Source organism: Lontra canadensis, unplaced genomic scaffold (genome assembly GCF_010015895.1).
Source record: "Lontra canadensis isolate GAN:19392208 unplaced genomic scaffold, GSC_riverotter_1.0 scaffold130, whole genome shotgun sequence".
Lineage (NCBI taxonomy): Eukaryota > Metazoa > Chordata > Mammalia > Carnivora > Mustelidae > Lontra > Lontra canadensis.
Genome location: NW_022631124.1, coordinates 1365329 through 1386804, shown reverse-complemented (window position 1 = coordinate 1386804; position 21476 = coordinate 1365329). Strand labels below are relative to the sequence as shown.

At 45.6% G+C, this 21476-nt stretch overlaps 1 protein-coding gene across 4 annotated transcripts in view; it reads left to right on the top strand.

The window, feature by feature from the left end:
* The window catches only part of ST6GAL2 (ST6 beta-galactoside alpha-2,6-sialyltransferase 2), a 75961-nt gene that overhangs the window by 40132 nt on the left and 14353 nt on the right, over positions 1–21476 (top strand). For 3 of the 4 annotated variants that reach the window (XM_032842425.1, XM_032842426.1, XM_032842422.1), the window contains exons 2-5: positions 641–1645; positions 11473–11570; positions 13469–13570; positions 16110–16284. In XM_032842425.1, coding sequence (XP_032698316.1) covers positions 697–1645; positions 11473–11570; positions 13469–13570; positions 16110–16284 — 1324 coding nt within the window. In that variant the 5' untranslated portion in view covers positions 641–696. Of the gene's footprint in view, positions 1–550; positions 1646–11472; positions 11571–13468; positions 13571–16109; positions 16285–21476 lie in introns of all 4 variants that reach the window. The other variant, XM_032842424.1, reaches the window with a different exon arrangement.

The window sequence follows — 21476 nt, the reverse complement described above, 5'->3', positions numbered from 1 at the left end:
AGTCCATCAGAGATTCATGATGGGGATGAAGTAGGAGGGCGTTTCTCGGGGTGCATTTTTGAAGTCCACAGGTGCTATGGTATAACATTGGCCCACGGCCACAGTCTCTGAAGCATTGCTTATTCAGGACCATAGGTGGACTTCTGGTATATTCCAGGAAGCCTCCAGAGCCTGGGGGAGACTATGAAGACTCTGATATGTCTGTCAGTCCTTCGAAACTGAGCCTTTGGTGTTCTGATAAAGCAGGGAAGAAGGGGCCGACTCTACTTCTTAATTCAGCTGCTTTGCTTTACCAAATGGAATTCTGTAAAGGCAGTTGCAGGGAGAGGTTGTTGGGATTTGCCCCGATCGGCCCCAGGGTGGGGAGGTGGTTATACCACCAGAGGTTTTCCAAATATACAGTCACTCCTCCCCTCTCTCCCAAGACTCTCAGTGGAACCCCTTGTCTTGCAGAGGTCCGGTCTGTGAAAGGGGGAAGTGACACTGGAATTTAGCCAAAATTCTCAGATGATTCTGGTTTCTAATGCCTCCTTTTAGCCCTCCCCGGCAGAAACACTGCTTAGGCCAGATTGTCCCCAGCGCCCCTGCGGTCGGAGCAGGTGTCTTCGGGTGGCTAACCGTAGACCTGGCTGTTTTTCAGGTTCATTTGGCCTCCCACCGCTTTAAGACACACGGTGCTGACCCCAGAGACCTGCCATGAAACCACACTTGAAGCAATGGAGACAACGAATGCTTTGCGGGATATTCGCCTGGGGCCTCCTCTTCGTGGTGATTTTCATTTACTTCACCGACAGCAACCCAGCTGAGCCTGCGCCCAGCTCCTTCTCCTTCCTGGAGACCAGGCGGCTCCTGCCCATTCAGGGGAAGCAGAGGGCCATCATGGGGGCGGTGCAGGAGCCCTCCTTGCCCGACAGCCTGGGTACACACAAGGGGCTGCTAGACGGACACCCGCCTGGCCCCTTCCACGCGGGGCCGGGAGATCTGCCGCAATGGGCCCAGGTGCAGGACAGGTTCGAAAATGACGAAGAGTTCTTTTCATCCCAGATCGGGAGAAAATCGCAAAGCACTTTCTACCCGGAGGACAACGACTACTTTTTTGCCGCGGGTCAGCCAGGATTGCGCCGCCACACTCAGGGCACGCAGGGACCCCCCTCCTCCCACGGGGACCAAGGCCGGCTGGAGGGGGCTGCACCAGCCCTCCAGGCGCCAAGAAGGCGGGCGAGGAAGAGGCAGAGGAAACCCGGCGGGGGCCTGGTGCTGGAGGACGGCGAGGACGGGGACAGGCTGTACTCATCCATGTCCAGGGCCTTCCTCCACCGGCTCTGGAAGGGAAACGTCTCGTCCAAGATGCTCAACCCGCGGCTGCAGAAGGCCATGCAGGACTACCTCAGCGCCAACAAGCACGGCGTGCGCTTCCGCGGGCGGCGGGCGGCGGGGCTGAGCCGCGCGGAGCTGCTGTGCGCGCTGCGGAGCCGGGTGCGGGTGCGCACGCTGGACGGCAAGGAGGCGCCCTTCTCCGCGCTGGGCTGGCAGAAGCTGGTCCCCGCCGTGCCGCTGAGCCAGCTGCACCCGCGCGGCCTCCGGAGCTGCGCCGTGGTCATGTCGGCCGGCGCCATCCTCAACTCCTCCCTGGGCGAGGAGATAGGTGGGTCCCACCGCGGTGCGCACTCGGGCTGACCCTCTGCATCATCCTGCCCGTTGGGTGGAGCGTGGGACCCGGGGCCCGGGGTGTCTCTCCGAAGCCAGCGGGAAAGTCTCTGGGGTTTCTCCCTCCCTGGGGCAGAATGAGCCTGGTGGAGAGGCCAACAAAGGTCTTTTGGGGGGAGATTTTAGACCAGAGGTGTTTTTCGACCCCTGGTGGGGAGTAGGAGGCTGGTGCCCTGGCCCTTCCAGGTGCTCAGAATTCATCTCCTACAGACCCTGTGTTCTGCGTGGACAGGCTCCCAGCCTTGCCCACAGTAGGCCTGATGAACCCATACATGGTAGAATCATAAGAGAGGAGAGAGAGGACCAGAGAGGAAAGCAGAACTCCCACGGGGGCAGCGACAGGGGTGTCACCTCCAAAGAGAAGTATAAATGATGGTAATTTTAGTTAACCCCAGGACTAAATAGATGTTGTGGGCTCAGAGGAGAGCACTTCTGATGAGAACAGGGAGTTCTGACCTCACAAAGCTTGGCGCACATCCAACGGTTGAGTGATGGCCCAACGCACCTAGCAGGGCCCTTCTCCAAGATGGTAACTCATCTAGGAGCACACCTGGGTCATCCATCTTTACTTCTGAACTCTGCCTTCAGAGCCATGTCAGGAGCCCAGGAGCACATCTGGGTCACAGTTCCTGTATTCGGCCTCTCCGGAGAAACAGACTGATGGGATGGAGAGAGAGAGAGAGAAAGAGAGTTTTATCTTATTTTAACAACTTGCCCCTGCAGTTGTGGGGACTGGCAAGTCGGAGATTTGTAGGTCAAGTGAGTAGCCTGGAAACTCAGGTAAGAGGTGAGATTGCAGTCTGGAGCCTGAAACCTGTAGGGCAGGCCAGCATGTGGGAAACTGAGGCAGTGTCTCTCTCTTGCATTGCAAACAGAATTCCTTTTCCCTGGGAAATGTCAGTCTTTGCTGTAAAGCCTTAGACATCCCTCTGTGCCCAGGCTCATTCCATTGCCATGCCAGTGAGGGAGCATTTTGATCCTTCAGACTCAGTCACTCATTTAAGAAACATGTGTTTAGGCCCTACTGTATGCAGGCTTCTGTACCAGGTGCCAAGGAAGAAAACTGTGAGTCAGATACAGCCTTGGCCGCAAGTCCCAGTTTAAAACATCTGTGTCTGCTACATTCTAACTGTAGATGGTGTTAGTTATAGCTCATAACTCACTTAGAAGTGACAGTTAAGGGGCATTGCCCACTTGTTACAAAGGAATAACCATTGTTTCTTGGGTCCATTAGTGTTCTGTGTTCCTGAGGAATGACTTGAAATGCCATTGTAATCAGGCTTCACAACCCAGACCTCCCTCAGACGTTCTTGGGAATGAAGCTGAATGTGAAATTTTTAAAAAGTTTAAAAAAAAAAAAAGTAAGCGGGAGTACGGGCTTGAGGTCTAGGGTCCCAGGGTCCCTGTGCTGACATTACAGCCGGCTCATAATAACAGTGTCCACGTGCCACATGCCGCCTGAGTTGGAGCGGAGCAGTCTGCAATTGATTAGGGAAGAACAGTGGTTTAAAGCTCCCTGGGGTGAAGTTCTTCCCCGTTTCCGAGGACCATTATTAATAATGTAAGAAGGAATTTAAGTGTTACGCTTTAAAGCAGGCAGCAACTTGCTTCTAGTTCGGTTTTGCTTTATTTTAAACACCTCTGCACAGTCGCTGCATATGTGGATTGCTTGTGGCATGTCACGGAGATTTCTCTTGCTCTTTCTTCTGGCATCAATATCCTTGACCAGAGTCTTGGAAACGCTCTTCAGAATTTGGAAGAGAGAGTGAAAGACACTAGGAATTACACATTTCCGAGGAACGGGAAATGTCACTTACATCTTTGTCAATTTCTAGCATCCAAATTTAATTTATATTGTCTGCACTTACATGAAGCTCCGTGATTAGAATTATAGACTCAAAGAACACACTCAGAAATGAAGAACATAACTCAGAAATTTTAAGAAATTCTCTTTATTGTTTTGTCTTGGTTCCTTTGAATCCAATTGCATACTACCATTTTATGAATACTTAATCAGGGGCACCTGGGTGGCTTAGTCGGTTAAGCAGTCAATTCTCAATTTCAACTCAGGTCATGATCTCAGGGTGCTGGGATCGAGCCCCGCTCTGGCTCTGTGCTCAATGGGGAGTTGGCTTCAGGTTTCTATTTCTCTCTCCCTCTGCCCCTTCCTCACTCGTGTGCTCTATCTCTCTCTTTAAAATAAAGATTTAAAAAAATCCATAATCAGAGCATAGTTCAATGTTTAAAAACAACAACAAAAATCTTTCCTTTTTATAAGCTAATGTGTCTCTTAGTCTCAGCATTTGTGCATGCCAGGTGCTGACATTTCTCCTTCCTACTCCCCTGATATATATGTGCTTCTTAACACAGAGTTGTTAATGGCACTTCTGATAAAAACACATTCATGCCATGGATTCCTTTAGGCGACTTGGGATATTGGGGCTTGCTCTGCTAGTCAGCTAAAATCATCGTGGCCCTTAGATTTCCACTTGTGAAACTGGCTAAGGGAAGATCAGAGAACTTACAGAAGGCCATGGTGTCATGAAAAACTGACGAAGAAGCTAAGAAAGTACCGGAGGCTAGCTCCACGTCAGCCCTGCCAGGAGGCCCCTCCAGGCTGACCCTCGGCAGCCACCCCGGGGGTCTCCGAAAGGGAGACCCAGTTGCTCCTCAGGTTTGCTTATCGGCTGCCCTCTAGCTCCCCCTGCTGGTTGCTCCGTGGGCGATGCAGTCCTGTTTCCCTGCTCTGTTAATCTGAGTCTTACCTTGTTCATTGTTTTTGAGAATGATGCAGCAGTTGTAAACACCTCCACTTTGAATATGTTATTGAAAAGCAAACAGAACTGCTTTGGAAACATGGAACAATCTTTCCTGGAACCGAGAGATGATTTTTTTTTCCAGCTGTACATATAAACAATAATAATTTGGTAGTGAGTACCAGCAGTCCTGTGCAGACACACAACAGAGGAGAAATGTCCAACAGTAGTAGCCTTGGTATGGGAAATCGGGATCTGTGTGCTTGAAACTCAAATTCTGAGAAGTGTGTGGGGGGAGGGGGATGGGAGGGTGCAGAGGTCTGTGTGTAAGAAGAGGGGCATATAGTACTTGGTGGTTAAGAGGTTGGGGTTTGGCATATCCTGATACCTTAAAAGGTGAGAAAGCAGATCATATAGTCATTGAACAGGCATTGATTATTTATTGATCCCCAACTCACCAAGGCCTGATACTATGTTGGACAATAGTGATGCAAAGATGAGTAAGGCACAGAGCTAGACCTCAAATCCTTGGCAGTCTAGTGGGGGAGACTGAATGTAATGGGCAATTCCAGTCCCATGATTGGAAGGACAGAGAGATATGCAGACTGACAGGGAAGAAATGACAACAGAACCCTAAGCCACCATGAGGACTGATGGCCAGTAGGTAGAGGAGGTTAGCAAGGACTGCCCAGAGGAGGGGAATCCAGGACAAAGGCCAGGGTAACAAGGAGGCAAGACAATATGAGGAGTTCTGGGAGTGGGGGTGGGGGTGCGCAGAGGGCGCAGGGGTAGGGGGGAGGAGGGGTGGTGAGAGCTCCAGCAAGCGCAAGAGGCCTGGAGTGGGGAGGGACCTAAGCTGATAAGCAGGCAAGCAGGCAGCTTATGATGTTCTCACACATCGCACTCCAGAAATTAGACGTCACGTAATAATTGTAATAAAAGGTGCCCCTTCTAGGTGTCTACTGCTGCAAAGTCCTGTTCTAAATGCTCTTGTGTTCCTGTTGCGAGCCAAGGATACAATGACTCCTGCTTTATGGAGGCACCTAGAGGCACAGGGGGTGGAACCTGGACTCCATTAAGCCCCACTCTCCCTCTCCAGAAACTCCCAACTCTGACCCCGTGCCCCTGGTGCAGAGAGAGGCCTTGCAATCTTTGAAGCAGGGAAGTGATGGGTCAGCTTTTCATAGGAGAGAGAATGTTCCAGAGCCCGGATGGGAGGGCACAAAGGAAGTCAGTCACACTGCAGCAGTCCCAGGGAGAGGTGAGACAGGCCGGGGTGGTGGAGTCTTGAGAGGGATGAGTCATCGCTGGCAGGCCCTTCCCTAAAGACTGAAGGCTTTTGCTCCCTTGCTGGTTCAGATTTTGTGTTCTGGAGGAGCGCAGGAAAGGAGGAGGGGATGAGGGAGCCCAGTACCCAAGGCAGGGCAGTGACTTAGTGCTCATGCACCTCCGGGCTGGCTGCTCCTTAAAGGGTTTTGATTTTTTTTTTTTTTTTTTTTTAATCTTTGTCCAGTGATGCCTGCAGCCTGGCTTGGTTCTCAAGGTCAACACGAAATGGCTCTACCCTGGAAATGCCTTCTCCAGCAATGAGGCTTTACTTTATTCCCTGTGTGCTTGCTGTCTGATCCATTCCTTCTTCTGTAAATATGAATGGACAGCTTAGTTTTTCAGGCGCACTATCAAGGAGATGCATAGCCGGGCAGAGGTTTACAAAACATGTCTGCCTGATAGACACACTCTGGGCTTGCCCTGCTCACCCGCACCTGCTTCTCCCTCCCATCCTGCTCCTGCTGGCAGCTCTGGAGAGGTTGTCTCTCCATCCATAGCAGTCTCCCTCTGTCTCTACCTCCCTGCCTCCTCCCCAAAAAGTGACCTTTTAACTCGTCCCACTCCCACCACTTCCAAAGGAACAAAGCCAGGTCCTGTTTCCATGCCCCATGCTGTTCCTGGAAGGCTTAACACACCCCAGGGTAGAATCCTGGCATTTCTTTTTTTTTTTTTTTTAAGATTTTGTTATTTATTTGATAGAGACACAGCGAAAGAGAGAGCATAAGCAGGGGGAGTGAGAGAGGGAGAAGCAGGCTTCCCGCAGAGCAGGGAGTCTGATGTGGGGTTGGATCCCAGGACCCAGGGATCATGACCTGAGCTGAAGGCAGACACTAGGGACTGAGCCACCCAGGCATCCCAGAATCCTGGCATTTCAAAGCTGTGACACTTTCAGGGGCCCTACAGGGGATTTGGAACATCCGCCTAATTAATCTGCAGTACCCGGCCCCTGCTCGGGGGCGTTGGCTTGTTCACCTTTGCTTTAGACAGAGCCTATGTCCAAGGGCGGCATGGTTTTGTGGGAAGACTGTGGTTCAGACGTGCTGGCCTCATGCTTCTCGTCCTCGTGTTGTCGTGGCACAGACGTGCTGGCCTCACGCTTCTCATCCTCGTGTTGTCCTGGTTATCTTCATTCCTGAAGGTCACCTCACGTCTGGAGTCTCTTGTCCCTCTGCCTCAGAGAAGGTCGCCCCAGATCAGCAGTTCACGTGGTGTGTGTGGTTCTCATTTGGGGCCCCCAAGACCCTTTCAGGAGCTCATAGGGTGAAGACTATTTCTTATAATAATGTACTGGGGTCTTCTGAACTGTTGGGCCTTCACTGGTGACGTAGAGGCAGAGGTAGGTAAAACTGGTTAGGGTAGTTTTAGGAAGTCATATCCAACATTACTAGTCATGCGGGTTTTCACAGCCACGCTCCGTGGGGAAAGAAGAGAGTGCCCGTTTCGCTTACAAATGTCCTTGATGAAGTAGGAAAAAATGAAAAAAAAAAGTTTGTTTTATTAAATATCAATCTTTGACTCATGTATTTTTAAGACAAAGTGGGCAATAAAGTGAAAACACACTTCTGCATACCAGCGCACAGCAGAGAAGCCCTTGTGTGGTTCAAGTCATGAGCGGCACTAGCCACTTTCATCATGAAACAGTTTTTACTCGAAACCAATGACTGATAGGCATACTTTATTCAGACCTGCCTATTTGGTAGGTAACTTCTCAAAAAGGAATTGAGTAAGCCTGTCACTTTTAGGAAGAGCTGACAGTATTTTTTGCCAGTGATAAAACTCAAGCTTTCAACCATGAACTTGGAACTGAACCCAAGTTCCTCTACCCCATGCACAGCAAAGCCTATCCCTGAGACATCAGGCATGCAGCAAGGGAATGGTTTATTTAATGCAGCCAAACCGGGACACAAGAGGACAAGCCTCAAATCCGCCTCCCCAAAGGGGGAGAGAATGAGTTTTATATAATCACAGGGGTTGAAATTGCATACATATGGATGAAAAGGGCAGAGAAACTTATGACAGCTCATGAAGAAAGATGGAAGATGTACACTGAGCAAACGTACATGTAACATACATCCCGTGTTCACTCTGGGGCAGAGACTTCACATCAGAACGAAGCAGCATTCGACCCCTGACGTCAGGATGTTATCTTCAGACAAGGAGGAGGGGCTGTGGGTTTGCTCCAAGAACCATTTTAAACTGGTTGGGGTCTTGGCCTTTTTATCTTGGGTAAGGAATGCGGGACCTTGTTTGTTCCCAGGCTGGAGCCGTATCAGCTGACCTTGAGACCAGGCTTCTGCAGAGACAGCCAGTGGGCTTGTTAGAGGGGTCTGAAAAGACACAATAGCTGTTTAGGTGGAAACAGTTTTCTGAAAAACAAGCTTTAAACTTTCTGCTGGTTTCAGCCTCATCAAGCCTAAGACACACGGTTTCAAACTTGGAAGCTTCCCATACTTAAAACTGATGAGATGTGTGGTAATTTAACTGATGTGATCTGGGGAGGATACTTTATAATGAAATGCATCAATATTTGGAAGATCTGCATTACCGATCGAACTCATAGCTCCAAATGATCATTGTGCAATGCTACAAAATCCTGCCTGGGTGATTAATCCATTTTAAGAGCAAGATGAGGTCTTTGGATGAATTTCAGTGGACTAGAGCATGGAATGTTCATTTACATTGTTTCACATTCCGTATTACAGAAGTTTTTCTTGTTTGTTTGTGTTTTTTTAAGAAACCAGCACTTGTCAAGTTTTGATGAAGTATCAAAGAAGGATATTCCCCATAATCTGGAAAGACTTAACGTACTCCTTACATTTTCAACAATATATCTGAGTCTTGACATAATTCAACTAAATCAATGCGTTGCAGCAGATAGAATGCAGAAGCAGAAAAGAAAAACCAGCTGTCTTTTGAAAAGTCAGGCGTTAGAGAGATTTGCAAGTGTTTAAACCAGTGCTAGTCTTCTCACTATTTTTTAAAAATATGGTTATTTTTCATAAAAATATTTTATTTTAAAATAAATAATACATAAATAATAAAAAAATAAATAAACGTCTTCTAATTTGGCTTCCTAAGGTGGCATACATTGAAAAATATAATCCAAATAAACAAAAGAACTTTGGGTTTTTGATAATTTTCAAGAGTGTGAAAGTGTTCCAGGACCCCCAAAGTGAGAACCACTGGTTTGAGAAATCTAATTTTTCCTTAAATATCATTTGAAATTTTGTGACAAAGTACTATTCAATAAAAATAAATAATAAAACAATTCATTACAAAAGATGTGCAAACGAGTACTTATAAAGAAAATAGAAGTGTTCATGTTTTTTGACACCGTTTATGCAAAGCAATGAATCACCTAGAACATCGAGATTGGCAAACCTCTTTCATTTTCTTTTTATTTTTTAATAAGAACCAAGTAGTAAATATTTTTGGCTTTGGGAGTCATGGGGTCACTGTCACCACTCACCTCTGCCATTAACAGACAGTAGATAAACAAATGAGTGTGCCTGTGTCATGGTACAGCGTTATTTACTAAAACAGGTGGCGGGTCATAGCTTGCTGACCCCTGCGACATTTCCCCTAAAAGGACACTGTAGAACTTTTTTTAAAAATATGTTATTTATTTAACAGAGAGAGGGAGAAGCAGACTCCCTGCTGAGCAGAGAGCCTGATGTGGGACTCGATCCCAGGACCCAGGATCATGACCTGATCTGAAGGCAGACACCTAACTGGCTGAGCCATCCATGCGCCCCAACACAGTAGAATTTTTTTAATGGCATGGCCAGGAATCCTTTATGCATTCTTTGTGTTCTATTTAATTCTGGTGCTTGAAACTGGAATACAAATTCTTTCGAGCTCAGAGCTCAGAAGCTCAAGAAAGGTACCTAACGTAACACTGTTTTAATGGTGACATGTGTGCCCGAGGAGTCTCTGCTGAGGGAACAGGAAGGTCTCTCGCAAGGGCTGCTTGGGAGGGGTAGCAGGACTCAAGTGAAGAAGATGGGCTGCTTTAGCGACTTGCCTGGGGTATGGTCACAGTAAACACAGTAAACACAGGGTACCTCCTAAGGTTTTTCGGCAAATCAGAAATATGTAATCTTACCTGTCTCTCTCTTTCTCTCACACACACGGCATTGTTGCTGCTCCAACCAAATTAAACTTGAAATGTGCGTGGAATTTTTGAAGCTAAAGATAACCCATAGAAATTCCCTTATTGCTGATTAACTCCGGTTTCTGGGCAACACAGTAGCTGGCTCAGGAAATTTCCAGATATATGTATGCATATAGACTCCTTTGTGGAAAGGGAACATATCCCCATTCCCATCCCTTAATCAGATGAGCTCACTCTCCTCTGCCTCTAGCTGTTTGTGTCCCTGTTGGCCTGCAGGAGATGGGAGCTTTGTTTTCACCCAGGACCTCTAGGAACTCGAAAAAATCTGTCCTGTTGAATGGAGAGAGACATAGATATATGTTGTACTTGAGGCTCGGTGAACCAAGGTGTGCCCTTATGGAATGCAAAGTACCCTGGAAGCCAGTAGGTGGGGCTTCCGGTCCTCCAGGGCTGCGGCAGGAAGTCACACCATTGCTGGGAATGCAGAATGCGCTAGATTGCTCTCACCCTGATCTTCTGGGCATCAGCAGCAGTATGTGAAACACAGAAGCCATGGCTGGTTTTGTTTGGTTTTGTTTCTAACTTTTCAGTTTTAATTCCAACATAGTTAACCTATGGTGTTATATAGGGCTGTGGTTTTGGATTTTTTTTTTTTTTAAGATTTTTATTTGTTTATTCATGAAAGACAGAGGGAGAGAGAGGCAGAGAGAGGAGAAGCAGGCTTCCCACGGAGCAGGGAGCCCGACATGGGACTCAACCACAGGACCATGACCCACCTCAGAAGCAGACACTTTTTTTTTTCTTAAAGATTTTATTTATTTATTTGACAGACAGAGATCACAAGTAGGCAGAGAGGCAGGCAGAGAGAGAGGAGGAAGCAGGCTCCCTGTTGAGCAGAGAGCCCTATGCGGGGCTCGATCCCAGGACACCGGGATCATGACATGAGCCGAAGGCAGAGGCTTTAACCCACTGAGCCACCCAGGCGCCCTGCAGACACTTAACTGACTGAGCCACTCAGGCACCCGAGTGCTGGTTTTCTTTTTAAGCACAAACCAGTACCTAAGGAATGGAAGTTGCATTAAAGACTGTGGCTCTTCCTCTGTGAGAGAGGCCCTTGGTCTCAGTGCAGGCAGTGGCATTAGCAGAACCGTGAGAAGCCTCCATGCTCCCAGCGGTAAGAACCATGCAGGCAGACCCTGTCTGCAGCATCCTTCCCTGCTCCCACAGACTCCATCTTTGAAATACTCTATAGTCGTTCAGAGAATGGCTGCATAGAGCAGGTTACCTTTAAAGAATGTGAACACATAAGGAGTATCTAAATATAGCTTCACATATAGATGATATAGGACCACCTGTCATGGATTCATATGTTTCCATATGTCCCCAAGCTTGGGACCCCATCCTATAAACACACTATACTGAAAAATATGTGTATAGATATCTTAACTTAATTGGCTGTTTCTTATTAGCTTCAGGTATTGAAAATTTTGCTTTAATGCTTTTTCTAAGTTACGTTGATTTGACAGCAAAAAAAAAACCGTAAGTTTGTCACTTATGTACCCTTAGATTCTCATGATGCAGTTTTGAGATTTAACTCTGCTCCTACACGTGGCTACGAGAAAGATGTTGGAAATAAAACCACCGTGCGCATCATTAATTCCCAGGTAAGATGGATGGGGTGTCTTCATGGATGTACATCTTACTGGGTGAGTGAAGAGAAACTACCCAGTTTTCATGACCATGGTCTTGCTTATTTCTATGGGTCTTATAATTAAAAGAATTGAGAAAAAATACAGATAAATAGGAATTTATGTGTGACATGAATAGGAAGAAATGAGTAAATAAGGTTAAAAGGAAAGATCAAGACTGGAAGAGATTATGCTGAGTGAAATAAGTCAAGCAGAGAGACTCAATTATCATATGGTTTTGCTTATTTGTGGAGCATAAGGAATAACACAGAGGACATGGGGAGAAGGAGAGGAGAAGTGAGTTGGGGAAAACTGGAGGGGGAGACAACCACGAGAGACTGTGGACTCCGAGAAACAAACTGAGGGTTTTGGAGGGGAGGAGAGTGGGGGGTTGGGTGAGCCTGGTGGTGGGTATTATGGAGGGCACGTATTGCATGGAGCACTGGGTGTGGTGCATAAACAATGAATTCTGGAACACTGAAAAGAATTTTTTTTTAAAAAAAGGAAGGATCAACATACATGTGAAAATATGTGTGTATATCCATACACACATGTGTGTACATAATCATAGACTTAGCATATTGCATTTTAGGAATGGAGGAAAAGACAGTTAAATTTAAAAGAAATCACAGTTATGAGAAAGGCTGGCGATAAAGGCAAGAAAACCAAGGGTTACAAAATCCAAGGGTCAATAGGATGGCTTGCAAACTTTAGTCCGTCATTTGAAAAATTTAAAAAAGAAAATGGATTGTTTTGTTAAAAACGGGAGTATTTTTTTTCCTGGTGTTCTCCATAAGAATGTTTTCCAAGTTCAAAGCAAAATTATTCTGAAAACCGCAGCAGTTCCCAGAGTTTCAAACTATAGAGAAAGAACATGAGATGATGGATGATTTATGACAGGTTGCTTGCAGGAGGAAAGATTAGCTTTCTGCGTGGTACCCTGAGCCGGGAAGCCTGCAGCAAAGGAAGAAACAATCGCTATATTTCCTCACTTCGTAGATGCCATCGATCGTAGGAGCCACCATTCACTGAATCACAGCTTCCCAGCTTTTCAGCGTTAGCTACCCCCACTGAACGAAAATATGTGTTCCCTGTAAGATGCACCCTGGCTTGAGAAAACTTCAAATGTGAAGAGAGAAAGTACATCTCGAGAACTGAAAACTGATGAAAACCAATCCTTTTTTTCCCTCTAAAATTGTGGTTAAAAAAAGATGATTAGTAAGTGAAATCAAAGGACTCCTCCAGGACCAGATAAGGCCACAGAGGGAGGAAGTCACATGGCAGCTGCCATCGTCCACCAGCTGGTCATCCAAAATGGCACCTGCCTCTCCAATCATTTGTGAAAGTAACTGGAGAAGACGTTGCGAGTGCTGAATTAGCTAGGGCATTGCATCTTTCGGGAGCTGATTCGATGCTACCAGCTATGAGTACAGTGCTGGTGAAAATAGAGGTGCTGGGGGATTTTATTTTTAACCTTCATTTATCCCAGACTTTTTTTTTTTTTTTTAAGATTTTATTTACTTATTTGACAGACAGAGATCACAAGTAGGCAGAGAGAAAGGAAGAAGCAGGCTCCCCGCCGGGCAGAGAGCCTGATGTGGGGCTCCATCCCAGGACCCTGGGATCATGACCTGAGCCAAAGGCAGAGGCTTTAACCCACTGAGCCACCCAGGCATCCCTCCCCAAAGACATTTCTTTACTCACATTAGCATGCGACGCTCAGCTCTCTCCATCCTGCAGAGGAAAAGACAAAGTCTGAACAACTTCCTTTTTTTCTTGCTCTGATTCATTTTTTAAATTTTCATTTTATCTTTAAGATGTAATTCTGAAGAACAAAACACTTGTTTTGAAATGCCTTTCATTTGTATTTGCAGATTCTGACCAACCCCAACCATCACTTCATTGACAGCTCATTGTATAAAGATGTCATTTTGGTAGCCTGGGACCCTGCTCCTTATTCTGCAAATCTTAATCTGGTAAGTGTTTTCATTAGGGTAAGTGCCCCTATCCTAACAGTCAGACAGTGCCACTGACTGATTAATAATGGGAGCAGGTCAAGGATTAAACTTTCACAGAAGGAAACCAATCATGGGAGCTACTTAAATACATGTGTATCATAGTTTTGATACCCAGTTCCCAGAGCATACTTGGTGAACATGGTCTATCTAATGAAATAAGGGCTTTTGCTCTCGAGGATTTAAAAACAAAAACAAATTACAGTGTCGAAATGTTCAGATATTCCTAGTTACCCTAGAGGCTGGGCCAGGTAAACTCAGAATGTTTCCATTGTGATAGGGTTACTTCACCTTCCTAGTTACAAGATCTTCTGAAGTAAATTCAAAGTGCTTGGCAAGAGAATTTAACCTTTGTGACTCAGCAGCTTATTATTCTTTAAGTGGAACCTATTACAGGCTTTTCTGGAGTGTGCCACTCTTTGGCTTCTGCCTCTAAACCTTTTTTAATCTTACATGGTATAGTGTAAACAAGATTATTACTAGCCATCAAAATATAAGCGAGTTACATTCATGGCATTCTGGCAAATCATTGCCCATCTAAAGGAGCAGCTAGTTACTTTTGGCCAAAACTTGGATGAAAAGCCAGTGCACTTGTTTTTTAAGGAGGGCTGGGAAAGACGTAGGACAGTTTAGTTTCATGAAAGATGCTGTGAGCTGTGCCAAAAAGCATCTTTCAACTCGTTCTGCCATGACCTAAGAGAATGCATCCTTCTTTAAGATGAAAGTGGGGGAACAGATCTTGGCTCCCCAAAGGGGTAACTTTCCAACAGACCAGTTGTCCAAGGTCAAATGGGTCCCTCCAGGGACATTCTGTCACTGTGCATCTTGAGACTGAGGCTGGACATTTACCTAGCATGATTGCTAACTGGTTCTTAACTAGGAGTACGAACCACAATCATCTGGAGAGTATTTTCCAGATATATCTGTCAGAGCCCCATTTCCAGATATGTAGCCTGCAGACTGAGTGGGTATTTTTTGAGAAAGCTCTCTAGCTGGTTCTCACAGGTACTGTCTACCAAGAATCAAACATGAAATGCATGTTGGAACTCTTCAGCTTCCTTTCCAGACTGAAGTTCCCTGGCTTTAAGTTCTGACCAGTTTCTTACTGTTTGGGACAGACTGAGAGCCCTAACCATGGGACCTTATTTCTTCCTCCTTTGGAAGAAACCAAGCCCAGGGCACAGTGCTGTCCAACCCAATGGCATGAGCATGATAGTGCCAAAATCCAGGTGACAGGGCTACTTTCTGTGTGGTCTGTGCTCTGGAGGGGGAGGGGGGTGCCGAAACTGAGACCCATACTCCTCTTGCTTCCCCCCCTGCTGTGTCTTGGCCTGGGGGCAACATTTACTAAAGATGACTGGGCCTAGCCCTTCTCAAAAATTGTTGAAGCCACAGAACCCATACAACCAGGGAATATTACTTTGGATCTTAATATATACCTACTATCTCCCAAGATGTCTATTCGTAGGGATAATGGGGTCCTCAGAGCCTTATGATCTAAGTCTCTCCCCACATACCTCCAAATCCCATTTCATGATGGCACCTGAGACATTCTAAAGACATTTAAAAAACAATCAACATTACTGTGCATTTTTTCATACCATATGTATAATCAGTAGAAGTATACATTTTTATGAGTATTAGCAAGTTTATATAGTCATGTATCTATCACCACAGTTAGGAAATGGAGTATTTTCATCACTCTAAAGAGTTCTGGGCACCTGGGTGGCTCAGTTGGTTGAGTGTCAGCCTTCGGCTCAGGTCATGATCCCAGGGTCCTGGGATTGAGTTCCGCATCGGGCTCCCTGCTCCATAGGGAGCCTGCTTCTTCCTCTCCCACTGCCTGCTACTCCGCCTGCTTGTACTCTCTCTCTCTCTCTGTGTCAAATAAATAAATACAATCTAAAAAATTTAAAAAAAAAATCAAGAGTTCCTGATGTCCCACCTGTCAGTCTTCCCAGTCCCACCCCAGACCTAGGGAATAACTGGCATGCTTTCTCTCACTGCACATTAGATATGGAACACATGTTTTTGAAATACACTGATGGAGCCCAGGGGTCAGCCAAATATGGCCCTTTATAAATAAAGTTTTATTGGGACACAGTAACGCCCATTTGTGCTCTATTGGCTGTGACTTATCAGTACAATGGAAAAATTGACTAGTTGAAGAAGACTGTGTGGCTCACAATGCCTAAAGTGTTTACTGTCTGAGCCTTTACAGAAGAGTCCGCCACCCCTGCCCTACCTCACTTCCCATATTTCACTAAAGAACAAAGCATCCGTCTTCCAGGGCTGGAACCCTATCTCTCTTTGTTCTGGTTCCCTTGTCCAGTGAGGCAGCACCTAAGGAAGTGACAGTCACTACCTTCCCCTCCTGTTCCCTCAGCCTGGAAGTAGCTTCCACTTCCCCCCACCCCAGGTGCTGCCCAGTTTCCTTTTCACAGTGTGAGGCTCTGTACTTGATAGTGTTTTTTTTGTTTTTGTTTTTGTTTTTTTTTAGTGGTACAAGAAGCCAGATTACAACCTGTTCACTCCGTATGTTCAGCACCGTCAGAGAAACCCAAATCAGCCATTTTACATTCTTCATCCAAAATTTATATGGCAGCTTTGGGACATTATCCAGGAGAACACCAAGGAGAAGATTCAGCCCAACCCACCATCTTCTGGCTTCATTGGTAAGTTTATATAAAAACGGATAATCAGGCTGGCAGGGTTAAACTTAGTATTTAGTGAATGTATAGTTGCATTATTTAATCGGAGCAATTAGAAGGTGGTTTTAGAGGAAGCATAGATTAGCTGAAGATAGCAGAAATACTATGTTCTGATTATCTCTTGGTGCATAACAAAGTACCCCCCAAATTTCAAGGTGTAAAGCAAGAACTGTTTTATTTTCTGTCATGATTTTGTGGGTCAGGAAGGGCTTGGCTGGGTGATTCTTCTGTTCCACAGGCACCAAAGAGAGTCACTTGGTGGTATCCAACTGCTTCCTGTGATGTCTTCCCTCCCCTGGTTGGCCCCCTTGGTGTGGATGGCTGGGAGGGTGGGCTCAACTGGAACTGTTGACTCTGTGCCTACATGTGGTCTCTTATATGGTGGTCTCAGGGTACTTGGACCTCTTAAATGGATGCCTGGGTCTCCCAGGAGGTTTCTTAGGGCTGAGGCCTAGAGACATGCACAGGGTCACTTGCACTGTATTCTGTGGGTCAGAGTAGTCAGGGCCCCATGGGATTCAAGGGGAGGACACACAGACCCCACCTGGGTCATCTATGACCCACCACCCACTCACCCATTCACTTTGTCCACGTGATGCCAGAGTAAGGAGCTGAATTTGTGAAGGTACGACAGTGTCATGTGCTGTAAGACAGTAGGTGCAGGCTCTGATGAGAATAATTCTAGGACCTTCTACAGCTCTTGCTACCAGAGTGTGCTAGCTCTAATCTAAAAAATTGATTGTTTTATCTAATAGGATCATCACACTTGGCTTATTATATATATATTTTTTGCAGCCAGGCTTTGATCCTCAAAACGTGTGGTCTTAAACCCCATTTCTCTACCTATGTTTCAGCTAATCATCCCATTATCTTTTTTATTTTACCCAAGTAGGGTGATATCAAGGAATATCTCTGATCCCTTTGGCAATATGATAGCTGCAACAGAACCAAAAGATCTTAGTTTTGTCCACAAAAAACTGTGATGTTCTCTATCTTAATTTGGGCCACACAGTGGGTCCCTGTGAATAAAGGAGAGATTTATGGAGATGGCAATGGTTTAGTTATGGATACAAGAATTTCATGTGGATTTTGGAGTGAGTTTCTGATATTATAATAATGTGAAATATTTTACATAGAATTCAAGACAGAATTTACGATATGACTCTGTAGATTATTTTCCTTAGGCATAGCTAACCCCCCTTCTAACGTCATGGCTTCGACACTCTATTTCCAAATCAGTCCTGAAATGCTAAATACTTTATCTTTTGTGCAATTTCATGGGATCCTGTTGATTTAGGAAAGAAAGTATAATCTCATTTGTCAGCAAAGGTTAAGTCGGATAGAATCGTTCTTAGACAGCATAATAGGATGTGGCAGAAGTTTAATAAAATCTTTTTCATATTGTTGCCTTCTCATGAATTCATGGGGCTATCTCTTGCTTGGAGCAAAAGTTTTCAAGCACAGTGAGGGCTGTCAAATATGCTTACCATGATGTGTAGTTCGAAAGATTCAAGTCAGAGCCTCATAGTTGTAGAGAAACGTTTTCCCATGTGTTTTTGTTGGAAGGAGTCCTGCCACATATGGCTAGCTTCCTTTCATAGCTCCTTACTGAGAATTTGGAGTTTTCAGAGGCTGACGCTTGCGTTTGAGACTTCTTTGACTTGAAGAAGGGGAAATGCGCTTCGATGGCATTGCAGGAGTGCTGACTGGGTCTGGAGAGGTGAAGTGTGAATTGTTCTCTGCCATTTAGTACCTTTTTGATCATGGCAGGTCTCTTCCTCCTGCAAGCCTCCCTGTGCTCTTAGAGGAAATGAGAATGATAAAAATCTTCCTCGAGGTGAGCTGGTGCACGGATTTACAGATTTACAATGATTCCTGTTTTCTACCACTGTCCTGTCCCGAGTGGCAGCCAACCACCACATGTGGCTATTTATGTGTAAATTAATTAGGATTAAATAAGAGGGAAGATTTGGTTCCTCAAGCCCCAACTTCCTTTCAAGTTCTTTTATTATTTTATTTTTTTATTTTTTTTAAAGATTTTATTTATTTATTTATTTGAGAGACAGCGAGAGAGAGCATGGGAGGTGAGAAGGTCAGAGGGAGAAGCAGACTCCCCATGGAGCTGGGAGCCCGATGTGGGACTTGATCCTGGGACTCCAGGATCCTGACGTGAGCTGAAGACAGTTGCTTAACCAACTGAGCCACCCAGGCACCCTCCTTTTAAGTTCTTAACAGCCATGTGTTCTCGCAACTGCTGGCCTCGGTAGGCAGTGCAGAGGGAGAACATCTCCATCATCACACAGAGTTGTACAGGGCAGCACTGCGAGTTCTGCCAAGCCTGGAAAAATGAGAAAGAGCAAGGTGGTAATTACGGAAGTCTTAAATTTCCAGTGGGCGAGCTGTGCTTGATGACTGGGGATACCAATGTCATAGGAGACCTGGCCTGCCATCATCACATTCGTTTGCTGCTCTAGTCCCCAGCTAGATTTCAGTGTGAGCACTCACGAAGGATGGGCAGGAGAGGCAGCCCAGGTGAGCTGTGCCCAGCAGGGCACTGTTCACCCTCTGAAGACCCTACGGATGTTGCCATTGGCCTGTCTCCTCTTTGATCTTGCTCAGAAATACGCTGAGAGCCAGAGTCTGTTTGATAAATTTTCTGATGGTCCTAAGTATTGGTAAAATGGTGTCACTCACATCTCCAACTTTCTGCCACAAGAATTTTTAAAAATCCATGAGTTGTCTTCTGTTATAAAAAGTATTCTCCACAGGCACCCGAGTGGCTCAGTCAGTTAAGCATTTGATTCTTGATCTCAGCTCAGGTCACCATCTTATTAGGGTCATGAGTTCAAACCCTGCCCTGGGGTCCACACAAGGTGTGGAGCCTACATTAAAAACAACAACAACAACAACAAAACCTGTTTTCCAAATACTCCTTCATGTTCTAAAATGACATTGAAAAAAACTGTTGACTTCTTATCTCACCAACTTAGCATTTCCAGACACTCACCTCTCCTGTCCCTTGCTGAACAGAAGAAACCATCATTGAGCCTGTCAGTGAGATCAGGACATTTCTGGGTACACAGTGGAGGGTTCTATGCAAGTTTGGGGGTCAGTAGGACATCCTCTCTCAGAGAAGAGCACTTTCCTAATATTCTGCTTTCCTCATTAACACAGGGTTCCACCTGGAGGTAAAGCAAGATGAGTCCCTGTACTTTATTGATGTGATCATCTGTACAGGAAAATAGTCTCACATTTAATTACTTATATTTCTAAACCCACTGCATGTATTTCCTTTGTATGTGTTTATGAATCTGCTTGTATAATATAGACAGACTCTAAAAGTTGACTGTTTTGAACATACAAGACATTTCTTTCCATGGAAATTTATAGCCAATGGCCATGTGCTTCCCAGAGGATCACACCTTGAATGCCTTAAATGTCTCGTTATTGGTTGCTGTTCCTGGGGCCTCAGCTCATCGTATTGGAGGAAGATGGGGAAGATGGAAGGGAAAAGGCCATCCACTAAGTGGATATTAATTAGGCACCTCCTCCCATGTAGCAGGCACAAGGCTAGGCACAGGCAGGGGTAGTGGGAAGGAAACCAGGCAAAGGTCTGATCACCAAAAACTCAGGATGCAGTGGGTGACCCACATAAGTGTGTGTTCCCTAAATAAAATAAAATCACAAACTATGCAATAAAGGAAAAGAACAGGGTGCATCGAGGGCTGGAAAGTGTCTGTTTTGTCCATCATGTTCTTGCTCTAGCCTAGCACATAGGAAATATGAGAAATAATTATTTGGAGAATGAATGGATGTTTTAGCTCAGTGGTTCTCAAGTTCAACATGTGTCGGAATCACCGGAGGGTTTGTGTATTAGTTACCTAAGACAATGAAGCAAATTACCCCAAAACTCACCTATTGGAAGGAATTGGCTTTTATTACTCTGTACAGTTTCTGTAGTCAGTATTGCGGGAGCACATTGGCTGAATGGCTCACCGTGCTGTCATTCATGAGGTTGCATTCCAGTGTCTGGACATAGTCTGGCTTATCTGTTTTCTAGATGGCTCACTCACAAGTGAGTGATGACCGGGCACCTCAATTCCTCACCACAGGGACCTCTATAGGTGTACTTGGAAGTCCTCACAACATGGCAGCCAGCTTCCCTACAGGAAGCGATCCGAGAGAGGGCAAACACGAGGCCACAGTACTTTTTATGGTGTCATACACTATCACTGTGCTACATTCTGTTTGTTCCATCAGTCAGTCCCATTGTTGTGGGATCGAACTACCCAAAGTTGTGAACACCAGGTAGGGTGCCGTACTGAAGGCTCACTACCACACCTTTCTAAAACACAGACACCTGGGCCCACCCTAGTGTTTCTGAGGAGAAGGAAGTGGCAAGATTTTGCATTTCTAATGGGTTTTCAAGTGATGCTAATGCTTCTGGTCCTCGTTCTGTGCTTTGAGAATCACTCTTCTAGTGTTTTTGAATCTTGAAGTTAGAAGGAACTTCAGGAGTCTAGTCCGCAGATCCTGTATGGATAGATGTGCCATCAAGGTGATAAGCATATGGCTCAGTAGGAGAACAGAGGATGTGACCAACTCGTTATTCTTTTTATTTCTTTGAGGACATAGCTAAAAAATTTACTCTTATCTTTACTGATGAACGTCTTTCGTGTCTTGAAAACTCGCAAAATGTCATATATAATAGCAGGCTGTAAATGTCTTCTTAAAAGTGGATTTTTGTTTGGTTGATTGGTTGATTCTATCATCTTGGGACCCAGATTCTTTAGATATACTGATTGTTTGGGTATAAGTTTTGGCACCAATAAGCAAGGTCCCAACTCTCACTGATTGCAGGAAACCGTCCCCAGTAACATTCAAGCAGACGGTTCAGCCAACATCTCCCATTCTAGAAGCATGAAATCATTTTTGGACCTTCCTTAGGAACCCTTAACCCTCAGCCAGGCGTCTCCTGGATGGCACGTAAATCATGAAGGTTTGCCTGGTAGATAGGAGCTGTGGTGGGTATGTGTGCTTCTTGCGGGGAAAAGAGAAGCAATAAACACATATCCTCCCCCTTATCTGCAGAGGATACATTCCAAGACCCCCAGTGGATGCCTAAAACCTCAGATAGCGCCAAACCATATTTAGAC